The 19838-nt window shown below is 39.8% G+C and overlaps 1 protein-coding gene across 11 annotated transcripts in view; it reads right to left on the minus strand.

The window, feature by feature from the left end:
* Positions 1 to 19838, minus strand: part of DIP2C (disco interacting protein 2 homolog C) — a 328593-nt gene that overhangs the window by 41997 nt on the left and 266758 nt on the right. For all 11 annotated transcript variants that reach the window (XM_064505765.1, XM_064505764.1, XM_064505770.1 and 8 more), the window contains 7 exons: positions 19029 to 19138; positions 18173 to 18253; positions 14687 to 14810; positions 13586 to 13707; positions 10661 to 10772; positions 10431 to 10540; positions 7675 to 7805 (listed from right to left, as the gene is read on the minus strand). In XM_064505765.1, coding sequence (XP_064361835.1) covers positions 7675 to 7805; positions 10431 to 10540; positions 10661 to 10772; positions 13586 to 13707; positions 14687 to 14810; positions 18173 to 18253; positions 19029 to 19138 — 790 coding nt within the window. The remainder of the gene's footprint in view (positions 1 to 7674; positions 7806 to 10430; positions 10541 to 10660; positions 10773 to 13585; positions 13708 to 14686; positions 14811 to 18172; positions 18254 to 19028; positions 19139 to 19838) is intronic.

Here is a 19838-nt window from a genome sequence, read left to right on the forward strand (position 1 = left end):
TTGGAAATATTGTGCAGGCTTTGCGAATCATTCCAAGCAACAAAACGTTCCTGGTAGCCACATATCCTTGCAAATTCAGACTTTATCCTTCCACGCTAACCCCAGAGAAGCTGTATGTCACCAATGTTTTGGTGGAGAGAAATGCTCCCTTGTATAGCTGGTTGAAAGCTTTTCAGCTTGATGGTTTCAAATCAGCTTGAGATGTTAGAGGGTGTCTGCTTAATACAGATACCAGCAATCAAGCAGAAGGCCATGCACTTGAACAGACTGCAGTTGTGGAAGACTGCTTTGGAGGATCAGGGATAAAGCTAAACGTGGTCCCCAACATACAGGAACCTCTCCCATCATGCATTCCAACACTGCCCCATGTAGGGTAGAGATGTTGGAGACTTTTTGTTAATCCTGAAACAGCGGCATGGAATGAATAGACTGTTTCATCTCACCTTCTTGAAACAAGACAGCCATCAAGAGACGGTTAAGCCATTATCCTTTTTCTTCTCATACTAGAAGCAACAAAATTGTGGTGAACATTGTGGCTTTGGGGAGCACAGATGGGACACTAAGAAAAGGTTTCCCCTGTGGGAGTAGTAGTTCCAAGCATTGACTGTCAGAGGAAAGAATTCTGCAGGTTGAGAGTCAATCCTGGGGATTTAAATATAAATTGTGGAAGCTAAAATTACCATTCTGAAATTGAAATGGCATCCGAGGTGTTGGAATCTGTACAAAATTCAGACTTTAGTTATTTATATATTGGGAATGAACTGAAGCAAGAAGCTTTCTTCCCCTGTTGCAGAAATCTGTTGCCACCAAAAGTAACTGTGTCTCTTGATGTAACAGTCTTATAACAGAAGACATAGTGCAGTCTGCGCACAGAACTGCACAGAATATCTGACAGACCTGGACATCTGTTTATCAGTCTCCATCATTTCTACAAAATGCAAAAGGAGCAAGCAAAAAAAGGTGTAGACAAAAAAGAAGACGGACTCTAGAGCATCGCTGCACAATCTTGTCAAAATGATTGTTTGGATGCAGATGCAGAGTGAAATGAAGTGAAAGCTGAGGTGGGAGATCAACCTTTAGAAATATTCTCTTTCTTTAGGGGACTGCAAAGCAATTTGGGGGAAAAAGCATTCAGAACCAATCCTTGCTTTGAATAGCCCCAAGCACTTCACTGGTGATGGTGGACAAAGCCTTGTAATCTCGCAATAAATGGAAAGTCTTGTCGGTCTTCACTGGGACAGGAATGGACAGGAATGCTGCAGTTCAATGTACCAGGATGAATTTTGGAGTCATGGTGCCATCTGATCACAAGTCCAGTTCCACTGATTGGCATGCGGCTTTGGCAGCATGCAGAGATGCCTGGAAGTATATCTTAGCAATTAGCTGATCCACTGAATCAAAGATTTACCCCATGTTGTGTTGAGGAAGATTAACAATAAAGTCTGAGGCTTTGTTACAGTTCCAGAAATTTCAGCAGGGTAATAAATGTGGACAAATGGCAACTTCAATTTGGAACTGTATTTTGGCAGGCTAACAACTTGCTGTTGCCCTTACTCCTCGGTGTCATTCTCAGTTGATACCAGCTGCTTTTCCACCTAAGTGCAGGAGACAGGTAGGTGCTGCTGAGCCTTCTTAGTGCTATGCATTTCTTCTCTGCATTTCTACAGGTGGTGCTGGACATTTTGGTGATGAGCACCTGATATTTGTATTTGGCATTTGATGGCATTTGGTAGGGCCCAAAATAATCGAATTGCCAGGCACATAAAAAGTAGACCTATTCAAACACGTGAGCAAAAGCCTTCATATTCATCCGGATCAGAGCTTGCAGGAAGGATAGTACAGGTCACAGAGAAGGTGTTTGGGCATATCTAGGCTTCCTCAGGCTTGGGCTGAAATGAAATCTTCAGCTGGAGACCCACTGCATTCACAGAAGAGGGGCTTTTGGAAAGGAAGCAAAGGACCTCATGCCATCTGGAGAGTTTGGAGATAAAAACCAGCATTCCCAATCTGGCATACAGCCCACTGAAGGCAGAGCACTACTGCACATGGTCAGCAGACAAGCAATCAGCACTGGTAGGGCAGTGGTATCTCAAAAAGAAGTTTAGCTTACGAACAGCAAAAGGGATCACCATGCAGGGCACACAGATTTTCTTAGGAAGGACCTTACCCATAAATCTTGACGGATTTCTGGTGCTGAGAACAGGCCCAGTTTTACAGTTTTCACATGACAGTGCTGGGAGCCAGTGAGAGCGGAGCCATAAGCAGGCTCTCTGTTTTAACTCACGCTCTGGTGTTGGTACAGACATTAGTCTTTGGATAAACACTGAAATACTAGTATTTTGTTCCTTTAGTTCCTGGACTGCCTGTTGGGGCCATGCTGTCTGCCCAGAATGAGCCATGTGGTGACTCGAACTCCTTGTTACTGGCATTTCTTCAAAAGGCTTTAACCTCCCCCTCACAGAGAAGCGTTTCAGCAAACTCTGAGCCGTGAAATGGAGGCCTTTTCCAGCATCGCTCCCGGTTGCGACTGGGCACTTCTGAACAGACGTGTAACTTGTCATTGAGAAGCGGAGGGAGCAGCCTGCCCTTGTCTGAACTAGATCATGTAAAACAATCTAACAAAACCCTAAAATGGTGCAGCTCTTAAAAACCTCTTAGAGAAAGTCTTATATACACAGTGTATAAAAGAATGTGTCAAATCCTAGCCAGAAAATCTGTTTCTCAGGAGAGGCAGTATGTAAGTGACTGCTGAATACGATAGCACAACATCTTGGGTACCGGGAAGGAAATCTAACCAGGGAAAAATACACAGCAAAACCTACAACTTTCCCCAAATTACTGACTGTCATTAGCAGACAATGAGTTGGACTGTCTAGATAATACAAACATAAATATAACTTGGTAATGACTTTTAAAAATGGAGGCTTTTGGTTGTGAGCTGTAATTAGGTCTATGTGGCAGCTACTGGGGCAGAAGGAGAGGCAGGTGGTCCCTCGAAGACCCAAGTACGGCAGGAACAAGGTTACTCCATGTGTGTGCACACTTGCGTGTTGCTATCCGCTGAATCCTGCTCCGGAGCACAAACACACGATCCAGTAGCACCGGGAGTGGAAATCATACATACAGTCACTTGAAAGAATTTGTGGTGCTCAGCATCATTCCAGCATGAAGTCCCTTTATCTAAGTTCTTGAAAGCAGGCAAACAAGTTTTAAAATTTTGACCACTGTTTCCATTTTGTATTGAGGAAAAAAAGTGAGCGAGCCATCTTGCCCTCAACTGAAGAAGTTTTCCACAGGCCTTTCCTGACTCCCTAAGGTCATTCTGTGCTCCTTGCCTAACTTCCCCAAAATAGCATCCGTGTGGAAAATCCAGCTAGTCTGCATTTAGAACTCATGACCTGGGGTTAATTGGCTGATACAGTGCCATTAGTGTGTCATTTCTGCTGGGACTGGCGTTAGAGACATCCGAAGGTAGGAAGTGGCTAATCGAATCTGGCTCAGTTCATTAGACACAGTACAGGTTGTATTTATAGGCCATTGTTCAGATTCAGGCCTGCCTTCGCACTACCTTCCGTGTCCCCAGTTATTCACCCATGTTAGGGCCTTCAGTCGGGTATATAGAGTCAGTGCAGTTATACATTGCAGAATTCACATATCAAGGTGATTCAGGATTTCAGCTGCCCTTGAACCTTCTAGACTTGAGGAAGGCTTAACAGACTTATTGTAATGAGGAAAAAACTGTAAATTACCTCTTCTGCAAATTGCCCCTGGCTAAAGACTCCATCTGGAACTGGCACCCCGAAGTGTGCTGCTGCCCCACCTCTATATTTTTCCTGCCCCAAATATACACTTTGCAAAAGATACAAGAGAGATGGCAGTGTTCATATCTTCATTTTCCATGTCAGAATCATTCTTTTCTGAGCTGGCAATTTGGGCTTCTTTATGCAGCCCTGCCTTTAATTTCTTATGAATGGGCTAGAAATTGGGTGAAATGTTCATGCTTGACAGATAGCTTCAAGCTAGACTAGAAAACCTAATGGTAATTAAATGATTTGTAGCACACTATAGTTCTTTAAACAGCAGTTCTCACACTAATGCTGTAATTCCTTGCTTACTTCTTCCCCATTTCCATCTGTTTGCTTCACACGAAACCCTACAGTCTCTCGCTGCAGAAGCTTCCCAGCAGTACTGCAAGAGCTTGGCACTGCAAAGCAGGGGGAGCAGGAGTGGGAGAGAAGAAAGCTGCTCTCACTGCACCTTTCCTGGAACGCTTTCCTAGGAAAATTTGATAGGAATCACCATATTTACTGATGGGGCCATTGTTCCCCCAGTCCAGTTTGAGTTTTGCAGGCTTGTACTATTACAATCTTTGCTTCTGAGAATTACTAATATATTAAGTAGTTTCTTTAAAATAATTAATGCACTCAATTTTAATTTCAGCACTCAGAATTCTATCCTCCAAAAGTAAAAGGAGAATTGCAATATGGACTAGCTTAGCTGGGCGAAAGTGGAGGGAAAATTCTTATTGTATTTGCTCACTCAGCAGCTATCAGTTAAGTAAATCCTCACTAACATAAGCATAGGATGCTCTATTCCATCTCACAGGGACCAGAATTAAGACAGGGAGGGACAATTTAATTTCAGGAAGCAGTTTTGAACAATGAGATTTAGTATTGATTCTTCTACACTGGAGGACATTTGCAATTTCTTTTCTTTTAAAAAATAGAATATATTTTAAAACGCAATGCAAGTTAGAACACCGTGATCACCTTCTCAGAATGGAAAAATGACAAAAGAGAAAAATGATGTGTCCTTTTATTGAGTCTTTAGTAAAAAAAACTTGTTAAAATTCGGAAGCTGTGGATGGACGACCCCCCCTTGGCCTGCTGCCTCTGCCACCACACGCAGGATGTGCTGTTCTGTGACAGAGGTCCCAAGGAAGCCCTGCTGGAGCACGCAGCCAGTTCAGAGGGAGCCTGGTAAATCCCCCCCTTTTTTTTTTTTTTAAACATGTATTGCTCTGCTTTGCAAGGTTTCTTTTCTTTATTATTTTATACCCTTGAGGACATAAAATAATAAATTCAAAAAAAAAAAAAAACTTTGCAAAACGATGCAATCTGTTGCAGACTTACCACGGGCTGGCTCCGTGCTCCAGCCGGCTTCCCTAAGCAGCTCCGAGCCCACAGAATGCTGCATTCTGGGGCGTCGCAGTGGAGCAGGCCAGCGCAACGTCTAAGCACCTACAATGGGGATAAAAGGTCAGTTTTTCTTTCCTCACTCAGTCTAGGCCTCCTTTAGTCTAGTTAATAAAGGACATTATGGAAAAAGAATATACTGGAACATTTCCCCATTTGTCATTTTAACTGCACCCTGTACAGGAGGTTGCTTTCTCTTCCTTTTATATTCCTAAAGTGAAGAATTCCTATTTAACCATCAAAACCCAACAGCTGATCAAAAATTGAAGATCTAACTTTATTTCCATATGCCATTAGAAGCCTTAATTTAGTTAGTGGGAATGATGACAGACAACCATAACTTGACAGTAAATCCCTCCGCGGTAGAATCTGGGCTGTAAAATGTTGGGAAGTATTTTGGTATTCTAAACTACAAAGAGTAAAATGCAAAGTTGCAAAGTTTAAAGTTACAAAGAGCAAGTGTCTAGTAACCTCACAATGTATTCTATACTATTAAAGAACATATCAAATAACACTCACTGTAAAGTAGCAATGAAATGGAAGTTAAGTTTGTACGTGGAATAAATGAAGCTGCATCTGATGTCAGCTTTCTCTAAATGACAGTCGCTATTCAAGCAGGCTGCAATTTCTCTGGTTTTACTGGAACAAGAAATCAGTGGCAAAGCAGAGATTGACATGATGGCTCATGAGATTAGAGTGTGCCTGTCCTGATCTCTGTTCCTTCAAATCTCTTTTTTTCCTTTTTCTTCTTTGAGAATGTTATCAAATTTTCTATTCCTTCTATGAGCTACAGAAGAGCACAGACCTTGACTGCTTGCTTTCTCCCATAGGTTCGCTACCTTATTCCAGTCGTACGCAATCTTCTTCTTGCAAAAGGCTGACTATTAGCAGCACTGGGAAGGACCTAAGGGCAACGCTTTCCTATTTGTTGCAAATGTGGTTCCAGAACAAACAAGTTTCTGCATTCAGGAGAGTTGTGGGCACCACAAAATTCTTGATTTCTGGACATGTCAACATTTTATCTGTATTCTACTGATCAACAATGACGTTGCATACAAGTTATCGCTTGGATGTCCCAGGTCCCCCATTTTCCCATATAGAAATAAGCTCCTCAGCTGAACTCTCTCATCCTGCTTTAACAGTCTTCTCCTGGGGTTAAGCTGCTGAATGCATCATGATAGATATAACTTAGCCAAAGAATCTGGCCCCACAGCAGAAGTAAGGTCTAACAGTGCCAAAACCAGGACACACTGCAACACATTCCACTACAAGAGAAATATTCAGCTGACTTAAAAGTACCAACATTTTAAAAGCTTAACTTAGAGTGACCCTCAACATCTGTGAAATGTTTTCTGAGTTTTTTGTAGCCCCAATATTTTTATTTTGTATCAGAGATAAGACTTGGAATATCATGATTTTTCAAAACACAGAAATCTCTAATCACTATGTAAAATTTGAAATAATATTAGTTTAAATAATAAATATTTGATCAAGAATGAATAGGGTAATACTGCTAATTTTTGGGCCATTTTACATTTAATAATATCTGTTTTAAACAGTAAGGGCAATAAAAAAAGCCAATAGACTGCTTTTAAATCAACAATACTTGTTGAGAACATACTGTTGAAGTTGTTGTTAAATAATGCTTTCATGGGGGAATTAGTAAATTGGTAAAAAGTTTATCCAGAGTTATATAATTTTTATTGCCCGGGGTTATCTTCATTTCAGGAACGAAAAATAGCATACTGCTAACACCAAAGAGCTTTCAATGGAGTGAGCAAAAATTCTGGAGTATTGCAACTCTAATATGTCTTAGTAAAAATATGCTTGCTTACTGTTCCCATAGCTCTTCCCCTTTGTATCAACTTAGCAACATTAAAAAAAAAAGAAAGAAAAAAGAAAAAAAAAGAAGAAAAAAATCAATGCAACTGCTTTCAGCGCTGAACTGTAACTTCCCTGGAGTATCGAGACTAACAGAACTGCTACATTTCTAAGCTTCCTATTAATAAAAAATGGCTGATACACATTTCACTATTTTTTTTTTCCTGGTAGCTTTGCTACTGCCATTCAAGTATCTTTCTGTAATAAAACATAATTTAATGTCTCTCCAAAAATCATATCCACATGTCCCCAATATCTGTGCATGCTTTCAGATTAGAGAACGAAAAAGAAGAAACCATTTTCTTAAGGTAGGGAATTGTCGTCATCACCAAAGAAACGAGGCAGCCCGGCAGAGAGGCAGCTGGGCAGCCGCAGGTCAGTGCACAGCCCCACTGATGCTCTGCACTCACGCAAGCCTTAAATACCTGAGGCCATGCCCCGCGCAAACAAAGCGCATCCTCTGTATGGCTTCGGACAATATCAATTGTTTGTGTTAGCCCAGAGTTATTCTCTGCTCTTCCCATCCTTTTATCACTTGTGTCATCCTGGTTTCGTTTTATACTACACCGTATTTTAAAAGGTTGAGGAGAAACCTCACCTGCAGAGGCACCAGAGGACAAACCCAAGTCCGCAGTAAGGGTCCAAACAGATAGCAACTTCTCGGGAGGGATAAAGCTCGCACTGCAGCTTAATAGAACGACAAAAGGCACTAGTGGCTGCGTGAGACATCTGAAAGACAACAGCAAAGTAATTAAGATGATCGACGAGGCCACTCGGATGGCTCATTCCCAAACTGCGCCAGGTTCTTAAATCAGTTACTGGATAAAGAAAGCTAATAAATATTGACTTTGTGCTCTGTGTAAGCATGCATGTAATTTATACCTAAGAAAACATGGTTTTCCTTCAAGAGGTCATCCAAATAAGCATGAAAGGGAAGGGAAGACAGAGTGAATGTTTGAAGTGAGTTCAGGAGAATTTTGCGAGTGGTTCACACATGGGCTCCAAGCTGTATGCAAAGCTAATGATAATGAGCTAAACTGTCGGAAACAACAAAGGAATGAATGACTGTAGAATCAGAATGTAATTTGAAGTATTTTGTTATCATCAATAATATACTTCCAAGTACACTTTTCTTGATACAATAAAGAAACGCTCTTTTCAATAAAACCATTCAGCCATAAAGATCCTGATATACCTAGGAAACGTGCTGTAAAACATCTTTATGGTAGCCAGCTCCTAACTGAGAAACAGGTCTTCTAAATCTTGATATGGAAGCTCTCGGAGACAAAATCAGCAGAAAGAAGAAACAAAAAAAAAAAAGAAAGAAATTCCTCAGATTTTTTTCTAGTCACTTTAACTTTTGTTACAGACAGCACCTGAATTCAGGTGCCACTTACTGAGTGAGTTGCCTTACATGCCATCATAGTCAGTGGAGGAGAACAGGCACCTGGAAGGTACAATTTATCCAATCCTAAGGTAAAGCAGGGGATTAAAATTCCCAAAGTGACTTTTTCTCAACTGACTCTGAGTGTCATAACTGACTCTGGACATGTTCCAAGTGCTGTACAAAGACCAGCCCAAACCAGGTGTCCACACTGTGAACATCTGCAGTTTAAAGTGATTAATTCTACTCTCACTGACACAAGACCAGTTTTTCACACAGGATTAAACTGAACTCTCTGGAGCAAGAACTAGTGTTATTCTGTGAGTTTCTACACTATACAGGGTCCAAACCAGTGAAAAAGTTGAGAGTAAACATAAGAAAGTGGAGTTTACTTCTTCCAGTATGGCAACAAAACATTTATCAACTTTTCAGAAGCCACAAAAGTATGTTTATCCATTTTTTAATTTATAACCGTTACATTATCATATGCCTTAAGGTTTCCGATGATCCTTCTATAATTAATTAATCACTAGTGATGATCTAGCAGATGATCCGTATTTACATAAACCTGCTGCGTCAGTGATCTAGAAGCTCTGAGACCCAGATACCTGAAGATAATTAAGAGTTCCACAAGACATTTATCTGGATTTCACTTTAGCCACCATTAAGCAAATGTTCTTCACCTTGCCCTGGCTTTGACTGTCTTTGAAGTTGTCCAAATACTGACTTTGCATAGTTTATAGTCATTTCTGCAAGTCTGAGAAGGTGGGATTCAGATTTGATTAAATATGGATGACTGCATCTAAATCATTTCAGGCTCGCTTTAGAGGCAATGAAGGCATATATGACATCCATCCTGTCCTGAAACAGATGTTTCAAATAGGTCAGGTGAATTACACCCTAAAAGATCCTGTTTCTCTCTGTTGATTACAGAGGAGCCTAGTGACCAATCCACATTTGTAGACTTTGCAGCCGTCTAAAGTTAGGTGAAATGAATCTTCCAGGAGTGTCTGACATGTAACCATCAGCCAGCTCAGCCACTTAACCATTGGTCAATCCTTGGCAAGTCACTTCCACCACTCTGTGCTTCAGATTCTCCACCTGAAAATTGGGGATAGTGATGCTTTCTTTGTCTGCAAAGTATGCTGACAGCTTCTGAAAACAGATGGGGAGTGCCAGAGAGCATGAGGATTTTAGTACAAGCTACAAGTGTGATACTTCAGCAAAAACTGCTCAAGTAAATGTAATCCTTGCACATACAGTAGATAGGAGTAAGGAAGTAACACATAAGAATAAGAAAGTGATTTTACCTCTGCCTGCAGGTTGGTGAAAACAAAATTGGAGTAATATACTTGTTAGCAGCTAGAAAAAACAGCTTCAAAATATTACAGCTGAAGGGTTGGAGAAAACACCAGAACAGAGATTTAAAGAGCCAGAGATGCCAATGTTTATCATACAAATCCATAAAGGAATTTTTTCCTGTTTCCTCTAGTATTGTACCAGGTGAATATACCAGAAACATCTGAGGTTCCCTTAACCACATGAAGAAGAGAATATTGAAATCTAATGGCCAGCAGCTGAACTGCAGTAAGAAGCCAACAATGAACAAGTAGGCTGACCAGCACTGCAACAAGCAGAAAGGGGATGACTGAGTCTCATTTCATTCATATACTGGAAAAAACAGATGCTTCTGTTGAAGAATGCTTTAGGCAGACAAGTTATTGGTCTGTACACAGGGTTATCAGCATGAAACTTTTTATTCTGAGAAGGGGGAGAGGGACTAAACTCACTGCACACAGTACAACAGTCAGTATAGAAGAGCTAATTTAATATTAATTGAGCCAAATAATGACTGTAGGGGAGGAAGCCATTCAATTTCTATTACCAAAATCAATAGAAATCACAAATAATGAGCAATCTGCCAACCAGGAGTGATGGCAGGAACGCCAGATTTAACACAGAGTGCCTACCTTTACCCCTGCTAGCATTCCAGTTGTGGAGACGCTGAAGTCAAGGTAAGCAAGCGTATCAGGGTTAGAGGGTTTGTAGATCTGTGCAGGCCGCTTCTTTGGCAAATCGTCTAGTGAAAATAAATAAAGAAAATGCATTTATCTTATGCCGGTGACAGACAGACCTCTGAATACTTGACAAGTACAACGACAGAAAACGACACAGCAGCCCCCCTTGCCTTAATACTCACCTGTATCTAGTACTGGAGGCCATGTTCTGACATCCACTGCTGCTGCCGCCTCTCGCGACCGCAACAATTTACATATTAATTGTGTAGTCATTAAGCAGGCAGAGCGACTCACCTAGGAATTTAACAAAGAAATAATAACACAATGGGATACTGATTAATTCTCCTATGAAAATGAGCAAAACCATGATTTATTCTCTGCCAGAACAGGACACAGGTTTATTAGTCTTATGTTTTCCGATCAGGAAGTAAAAGGATGCATGAAAAATGAAGCTCAAAAAGCAAAGTTGTGCGACTTTTACGAATTGCATGGAAACTGCACTTTGAGCAGACTGTTGCAATGAAACTAGTAGTACCTTAATATGGAGGAAGTGACTTTTCTAACACATTACATCGCTTATCAACCTAGGATGCCAATACATTAGACCGTGACCAGAACATTTTCTATGTGATGGTAATATATCTTGGTTTATAAACACTATTTTAACATAAACCAAAACCTAACTTGACACCTATATGAGCAATTTTACTATCGTAAGTCACTTTTATATATTAGTCATATATTTCTGATTCCTGTGCTTGTGATAAAGCACTGGGAACTCTTCTTTCTATATTAGCATAAGTAGCTCTAGACTAGTTATTCTGCAAATAACAGTAAGAAATGGAATGCCAAATTTACTGCAACTACCATCTGCACTGAATTTTAGATGGTATGTGCTGAAGGTATTTTCATTTGAGATTATCTATTTAAAAAAAAAAAACTCAATTAATTCAATATATTTAGGGAAACATGCAGACAAACATAAACATGAACATTCAATCACTGAAGATAGTGCAGAGGAAAAACTGAAAAGGCAGCACCACTCTTCCCTTCTCCGAAGTTTGAGAATCTGTGCATAGAAATATTGCTAAGAATATTTTTTTCTTTAAGGAAGTAGAGACAATTCATTGCACACTGAATTCCCAAGGTTTAGCAACCTAAGGAAATCAGGAACCGTATGTGCACTAAATTTTACCACTGCAGCAGAAGAGATCAGCCTCTGTAGACAGTAACCTCATGGGGGTCAACTTTATAGGTCAACTTTACACAGTAAATGAGGAAATTAGAAGCATGTGAGCACTGACTCAAGCCTTACTTCTTATAACCACATGATTTCCCTGTACGGGCACTCCAAATATCTCAGGCTAAAAGTGAAGAAAGCTGAAACCAAGGTTCACTGAAGCATCCTTCACTCCAATCTTGCCACTGTCATGATAAGGCAAAATAATTCTTAAGTAGTTAATCTTAATCTATGCAAATCTTGATCTTACCATAGTGAAGCCACAAAATGAAGGGAATTTCAAGGGTTGCTAGCCCTGACAGAAATTATGCTATCTGGAAAACCAGGAGGCTCAGGAAAAAATACAGTGTCTCCAGGCCTGGAGCATAGTGAGTGGGGCGTAAACAGCAGGGAAGGTGGGAAGGAGAAAGAGTGGGGCTGAACTACAGTTTCGCAACTGCTCCAGATGGGACAATAATTATTTCCTGTCATCCTGCTTATGTTTTCTGTCAAATCAAATTATACTTAGGTCTGTGCTAAATTAGTCCTCTTACTAACACAGAATGAAACCCAATAATGTTCAGTTATATTTTACTACTACCAATTCATCATCAAAACACAATTATATAGGCCAAATTTTGCTCCTGGAAGCAATTCTTACTGACTTCAAAAGGTGCTGTGTTGATATATAGTATGTCAGAGCAGGCTTTGACCCCATCACACCAGGATCTTTAAAGCATTTCATTGACAATGAAGGAACAGCTTCAAGATTTTAATTTCTACAAGGTCCACTCTCCATCCTTCTCCAAAATGAAAGAAAATCCTTGTGTGAATCAGAGCTGAGAGGCTCTTAAGTCAAACTGGCATTAATGTGGCTGGTAATTTTCGATATTTTATTTAAAGTCAGTCTGTTGAAGAGATTGATTACAAGGCAGCTTAGACCTGTCCAAAGATTTTTTCAGACATGAAACCAGCCAAATCTAGTTTGGCTATTAGACCTCAAAGGAAAAATAAAATAAGACATATCACTTGTATAATTTTTAAATACTGAAGTTTAAAGTTGTCAGCAAGCAAATATTCAATAACAAGAACCTTGAAGATAACAGGCCAACTTATGATACCTCTACTGATATTTTATGGCATCTGATGCTATGAAGAAAGCCACAGAGTATAATTATCCCTAGCTCTTACAACTTTAAATTATCAACATTAACTTAAAATGTCAAAATTACCTTTGCTTAAACTTCTCTTAAATTATTTCAGAAATTCAGAATTCCATTTAATAGATTAGAAACTATCCGATATAAGCAACTATCTCTTTGCAACCATTTTATTTCCCTCACTAACATGCTCGATGCAGTTATTTATGTGCAACAAAGACTAAGCATGATTAGATACAGCCAAAATACATAATAAAGTATTAAATGAGAAAGTCTGAGTAACACTTCTTGGGATGAAACAACAAACCAACCAACATCTTCACGACAGAGCTCTGAAATTGCTTCAAACTGCAAAACAATTAAATGTACAAAGCTGAGCACAAACCACCATCTGGTCAAGCTAATCTTTCCACGGTGCTTTTTCCCAATGGTCAGTGTAGTGCTGCCAGGTGAGAAAACCTACCTTTCTTGGCATATAGCTCAATACAAGAAAGCATTTCCAAAATATTTCCTGAAAGAAGTAGCACAACTGCTGTACAAAGCGACAGCAAAAGTTGGAAGGTTGGTTGCTGTCAAGTACTGTTGACTGTGCAACACAGTAAAGTCTTGGGTCTTTGGAACAAATATGAATCTTTGACCCACAGCACTCACTTAAGCTACAGTTGCTAAAGACTACCCTAGTCCGCTGCCCACTTAATCTGCTTGTGCACTTCCAGACCTCTGCTCACCTCCACAATCATCTTCACTGTAGGCAACGTTGTAGCTATGTTCTGGGGATGCGGAGGTCGAACTGTTATTGGCACACAGCCCGCATACAGGCAACCATAAAATGCAGCAATCAGGTCTATTCCTGCATGAAGAAGAATACAAAAATCTTCCCTGAAAATCAATCCCTTTAATCCCATACACCTATGTCAGTATAAATATTACTAGGAACCAAACCCAGAAGGTTAGATGAGAGACTAAGCCCTTTAAAAGACTTCTTTTCCAGCCCCTTGCCAGTATTTGTTCAGCTTCACTGATTCCTTTCAATTGCACTGTTTTCCTGAGCATGAAATACCAAAGGCAACACATACAGCTGGAACCATGTATCATCGCTCACGTGAACTGTCCATTTGTATGATCCCAAAGTTACCTGTTTAAAAGCCTGATTTCTACAGATTAGTTATATTCCTAAATTTAAAATTACATGAGAGAGTTTAAAAGAAGAGGGGTCCCCCACCAAAAGGATGAGGTAGCACTCTGCAGTTCCTATAAGCTGTATAAGGAACATCTAGATGTTTCACTCAATATTTTCTTTCTCACGCCATTTTTAAGTGCACAGCATACTTCAGGTCATGTAAGGCGGCTGAAGTGACAACAGCATCAAGATTACATAAATTCTGCTGTTTCATAGTTCCTTGAATCTATACACAAGCTATCGTAAGACAGCAACGGGGGCAGCTTTGGTTTTTCCAGTGGAAAAGGATCTGGAGTATTGGCAGGTTATTGCTCCTACAATAAAATGCTTTCTAGCAAATTAAAAAAAACAGAGTAAATTAGTGCTTAAATTTGAATGCTTATAAGAAAGATATTTTAAAAGCACAGGTTAATCTTAATCTGAACCCAAAGAAATAATATCCATGCATGTACACATACACGAAGAGAAATTCCTTTAAATATGTTTCACTAAATTCAAAGCAATGTACATGAGGCAAATAGATCATATTTTGCCAACTACTACTTGTTTTCTTGGTTTGCAGGTGTGCAATACCATCAGTGCAGCACTGAAGGTTCTTAGATCACAAACCCTGGGGAGCAACAAGGTACCAAACGCGGCTGCTCTTTACCTGGTGGGTAAACCAAAGCCACATGGTCTCCGTCTTGTAAATGCCCCCTTTCCATCAGCATGACAGCGATCTTCTCAGCTCGTTTATGTAGCTGGACACACGTTAGTGAGTTGGCTATTGTTCCCTGCATGGTGAAGTAAGAGAAATGTCACAGAAGAAGATAATACAGTGTGATGAACTCTATTTCCCTTCCTCAGTTTATAAGTAACTTCTGGATGAAGTGCTGCTGTTTCATAAAGCCGCAATGTGTCAAACAACTTAACTAAGGAAATAATCAGCCTTATGCCACACTGGAAGAAAAAATGAATCTTGTTGAGCATAGGAACATGCTCCACTCCTCTTCCTATACCTTCCAACCTCAACAGTGTTTTGTCTTAAGCAAGGGACTGACAGTAGTATATTAATACCAAGGCCATGTAACAGCTGCTGCTTTCCTTTGCTAACACACACAGCATTCCTGCCACAGCCCAGAAAGTGCATTTACAGTCTTCTGCAGCAATCTGAAGAAGATGTGGAGAGCAATCCTGCAAATTGCACTTCATTGTCTGCATGCTGGAATGAGGCCAAAAGGCACAGCAGAAATATTTTAAAAGACAAGAGACAAAAGACACAGGAGAAAACATTACATTGTGACAGGGAAAAAAAAATTAGCCTGGAACAAAAGCTAGGTACATACATATGAATGAAACAGAAGCTTTTGTTGAATTTGTGCAACTCTGGTCAGCATGGCAAAGAAAGGGAAAGTCACAACAGGCTACAGAGTTTGACTTTCTGAAGCAGTCCAACTAATACTAACCCCAAATTATCACACAATGGTTTAAACTGGATGAGTGTACGCTTCTTGCATTACCTAAAAATATATGTGTGTATATACACACACAGACAAACACAGAAATCTATAGATCTGTATCACAAAATTCACTACCACAGCTGACACTGCGGAAGAGAAGTCTAAGAGTGAACACGCAGAAAAGGTGGCTCCTGAGCTGATCTGGCCAGGTCTGGGCTGAGTAAAGAGACAGGGCAGGATGGGGGAAGACCTGCACTTCTCCTGCCTCTGTGTACCTGCTCTGCCGAGAAAGAGGATTTTAGCCTCCAGTGCTGTTATAACACACCTGGCACTAATCACAAGCCCTAAATTCACTTAAAAATAGGGGAGCTGAAGAAATTGAGAAAAAAATCTGGTAGAACATTTATGTTTAATGCTTCCATGGGGCTATAAAATGAGCAATGCATCAAAAAGATAACCTACAAAAGCTTCCTATCACTGTCCTTATTCACAGAGAAAGTAATAGGGTCCTCTGTTTTAAAGAAATATTCTTTACCCTCTCTTTTAACAAGTACTAAGAAATAATAAGCACTTGGCTTGATTGCTGATTTCTCTTCACCATGTCTATCTCACGTACCACCATAGAAAGCATTTATTGATCACAAGCTTCAGAGAGGAGAGAGCTGTCTGATAAAGTTCTAGCACTGAAGAGGTGACACAGCATGTTATCACGCATCTCTTGGCATTTACAAACTTAATATCTCAATCCCTGTCAACACGGAGGATAATCTAACTGAAAGAGCAAAGGGCTCAGCATTCCTCTTTACCATCTTCAGCAACCACACTTGTTGAAATGTGCTGCAAGGCAATTTGAATCGGTCTTCCTAAGTAAGAAAGCTTCCTCTAAAGACACATGCAACGATACGGATTCTGTATTACAGACGGCGTCCATCTGCCCAGCTCTGAATGACATCAAAGTGAATGCAGATCTGGGTGTGTGGACCTGTCAGCAGGAACATGCTTGCACTCCTATTTTGTCCTTTGAAGAAGGATATTGCCTATTTTCAGGCATTTTCCAGAGAATAGTAGTCTCAGTGGACTTCCATCAGTCACCATAGGCAAGCAGTCTGGATGCTTTAGAACAAAGTGTACATAAAATGTGCAGTGAAGACAAAAAGGGAAATGTTACAGACTAGAACTAAAATTCAAGATGGATTATAAAATTTCCTGGTGTTAAAACCCACCAACCTGTCACTCCCTTCCATAAAACATTAAACCTCTGAAACAAATTTCATATGATGAGATACTCCACACTAAGAGTATTAAAGGAGTGGAGAAACTTAATTTCCAAATTCAATTATTCTTCATTTATATAGGACAATAAATTATTCTGTTAATCCTCATTCTCTGCCTGGTGTCTTCCCTCCCACTGCTGGCACCCTTCTGACAGCATGGGAAGTCTGGCATTATTTAAAGCTCAACAGCAACAGCCTGTGTGGAGGAGACGGGACTGTACGTACCACTGTCTCTTGCTCAAAGCGTCTTTGCTCCTCACTTACAGAAGGAAACAGTGCACTCTTCTAATGGTGTAATATTGCATACACAAACAGCATAGCTTCTCAAGCTTTCTGCTTGCCACAAATAACCAAATTACTAATTCGCTATTATCTGTAGAGTTGCAAGTGTTTACTTAATGCTAGCTAGTAATGTGAATTAAAAAAAAATCATTAAATGAATCATCGATAGCTCCAAACTGTACTTTGGTATCAATAGTATAATAAGGTTCAGGGAAGTATATCCTGTTAATATAGCACATGGTAATTTAACAGAGGTTCGCAAATGACTGGAAGTTTATGAACCCATCTAAGTTTAGGGACCACGTGGGCTGTCAGCAAACAGCAGTGGTTCTAGGTGGCACAGGGGAACAGCACTATTTGGAGCCCTTGCTTTCCTCAACCCCCTCACAAACTAGTCGTGTTTCCCAGTATTGGCAGATGTGTCAAGATGTTCTGTGGTGGGATGGTTTGAAACCAGACTCTCCTGCTCTATGGTGCTCTACATAGAAGCAGTCTGGGAATTATTGGTTTACCATGCAATCATCCACTCCTAATCAACTCAAATCGTGTACCACATGCCATTCATAAATTCATTTTTGACAAGTAGGGAAATATTGTGCCAGGCTGGCACCTCATGCCATTTATTACTGGTTCTGTACAGACCTTGCTGAATTCTGGACATACCTCTTCTATCTACCTCATTTTCCCTATTCTTACACCTTTTGCCATATGGCCAAGTCTCAAAGCCAAGAATCCTTGTTATATTTAGGGAAAACATTTTGGTTTTGTCAGGCCTGTGCTTTTCAAACCAGAAATGAGGATGGAGAGCAGTATTAGATTCTACTATTCTTATCAGAATGAACAGGATTGAGATAGAACTGCATTGTCCGCTCACCCACAACTTGTATATGGTGGAAAAAGAAACAAGAAATGTATAAGATGGGGTGTCTGATACAAAAACAATCTATGTTTTGACAACTGCCAATGATTTTCTTTTCCTCTCTGCCTCAGTGAGTGTGAGATATCATAGCTGAGTATTAATGGGGAAAGAAACAGAAAGGTTGAGCCACAATCAGCCATAGCACAAGAAGGTGCACTTTAAATATCAGGGTGCAATTTTTCTTATGATAACTTGTCAAAGTAATTGCCTGAGTACCTTACCCTGCAGTTAAGTAGAGTGTAAAGCACATGGTCAGGAGTGGTCTGAGCTCTCCACTGTAAAACTTCTGAGAGGAAGAGGAACTAAAATAAAGCAGAGTGATAGTCACAACACTAAATAACTTTTTGCCTTTAGAAAACAGAAAACAATTTACTTTTGCTATTTTAGATATGTCTTTCTTATTTATATTCTACCTTTTATATTAATATGCAGAAACAGTAAACGGGAGTTCTCTTGGCATCACACATACTTATAGCAACGCGCTTTTGCACAGTTACACAGGCCTCTCTGGAAGCTGAACCACTGCTGGGATAATGCTCTATTATTACCTATACTTTCAAAGCAATAAACTAGTTCTTACTAATCACTCTGAATCTAAGCATAGTTTTTATCCTTTAGCTTCCTCTCTTCTTACTATAAATTTATATTGATATGGCTTAGAACTTATTAATTTCTGAGATAAGCCCACCAAAAAGCTAAATTGCAACTTACTTTAACAGAATCAAAATAACAAAAAATAAGATCAGGACCATACATGCAAACAGAATTCTCTGGACTCCACTTGAACTAGTAAAGAAAAATACAAGAGAAGGTGACATCTGATGGAAGCCCCATTAACACTTTCCACCATGCTGCTTCTGTTGTCTCAAGTACACTTTAAAAAAAATCCATACACACAAAACATATGGATCCCCTCTTGTGGCTATTTCACATTTCATTGTAAAGTGAGTCCTGAAATAAGTTAGTCTGAATCAGATGTGATCAACAAATTATGGGATAATGCTATGCCCTACGTATTGCTGAGTATGCTGATGCTAATTAGCTACATATAAGACATATCAGAGAAGCTTAACTTACCTTTCTGGCTTGATCATTGTCTTCTATTTGCCCCAAATCTCTACCACTGGCCTGTGCAATTCTTTTTCCAGAGACCAAGTTCCCCACCATCACAGAGGCAGGGCCAATTTCTAGAATAAATCAGAAATGTGCTGCTGAATACAAGAAAAATCCTTTGCTTATGGATGAAAATTCTTTTTATTTCCTTTGTATTAAATGAAATTTTCCTCATTACTATTCATAACACAAAACCGAAATCAAAAAAAATAAAACCTCTGAAATCTGGTACATTTTCAGAGACATCCATTGCTAGAGAATGGTATTGTTGATACCTACTTTGGTTGATGGACCAAAGGCAGCTGGAAGATACATAGGCCTGCATTCATCCTATCTATTAGGTACTTAACTAAGGAGCCCATTTAGCAGGGGATCGCTACAGTCAGAGACACATCTGTTTGTCTCAATATAAGAAATCTTAGGAAAATTCAGCTTCTAACTTAGGCATGTCCATTCAGTGCCTAAAATTAGATGGGATGTATCCAAGCGTCAGGGCCAACGTTTCTATTTCTCTTTTCTGCTCCCAGGGCTAAGTTGCAACCATATAAGCAATTCTGTAACTGCTATAGACATGAAGTGACAAGGATTAGGAAGGCAGATGGTGCATATGATAAAATATATGCAAACCTTGTAGCACAATGTAGAGATTGAAGAAAGAGAATTTAACTTTGGAAGGAAGGAAGATGTCAGGACTGACACTTCTCCATGAGTTGGATTTCACTAATGTTTTGCTGGCTGCTATAACTGCAAAATACCTGTTTCTCAGATGTCACT

This window comes from Dromaius novaehollandiae, chromosome 2 (genome assembly GCF_036370855.1).
Source record: "Dromaius novaehollandiae isolate bDroNov1 chromosome 2, bDroNov1.hap1, whole genome shotgun sequence".
Lineage (NCBI taxonomy): Eukaryota > Metazoa > Chordata > Aves > Casuariiformes > Dromaiidae > Dromaius > Dromaius novaehollandiae.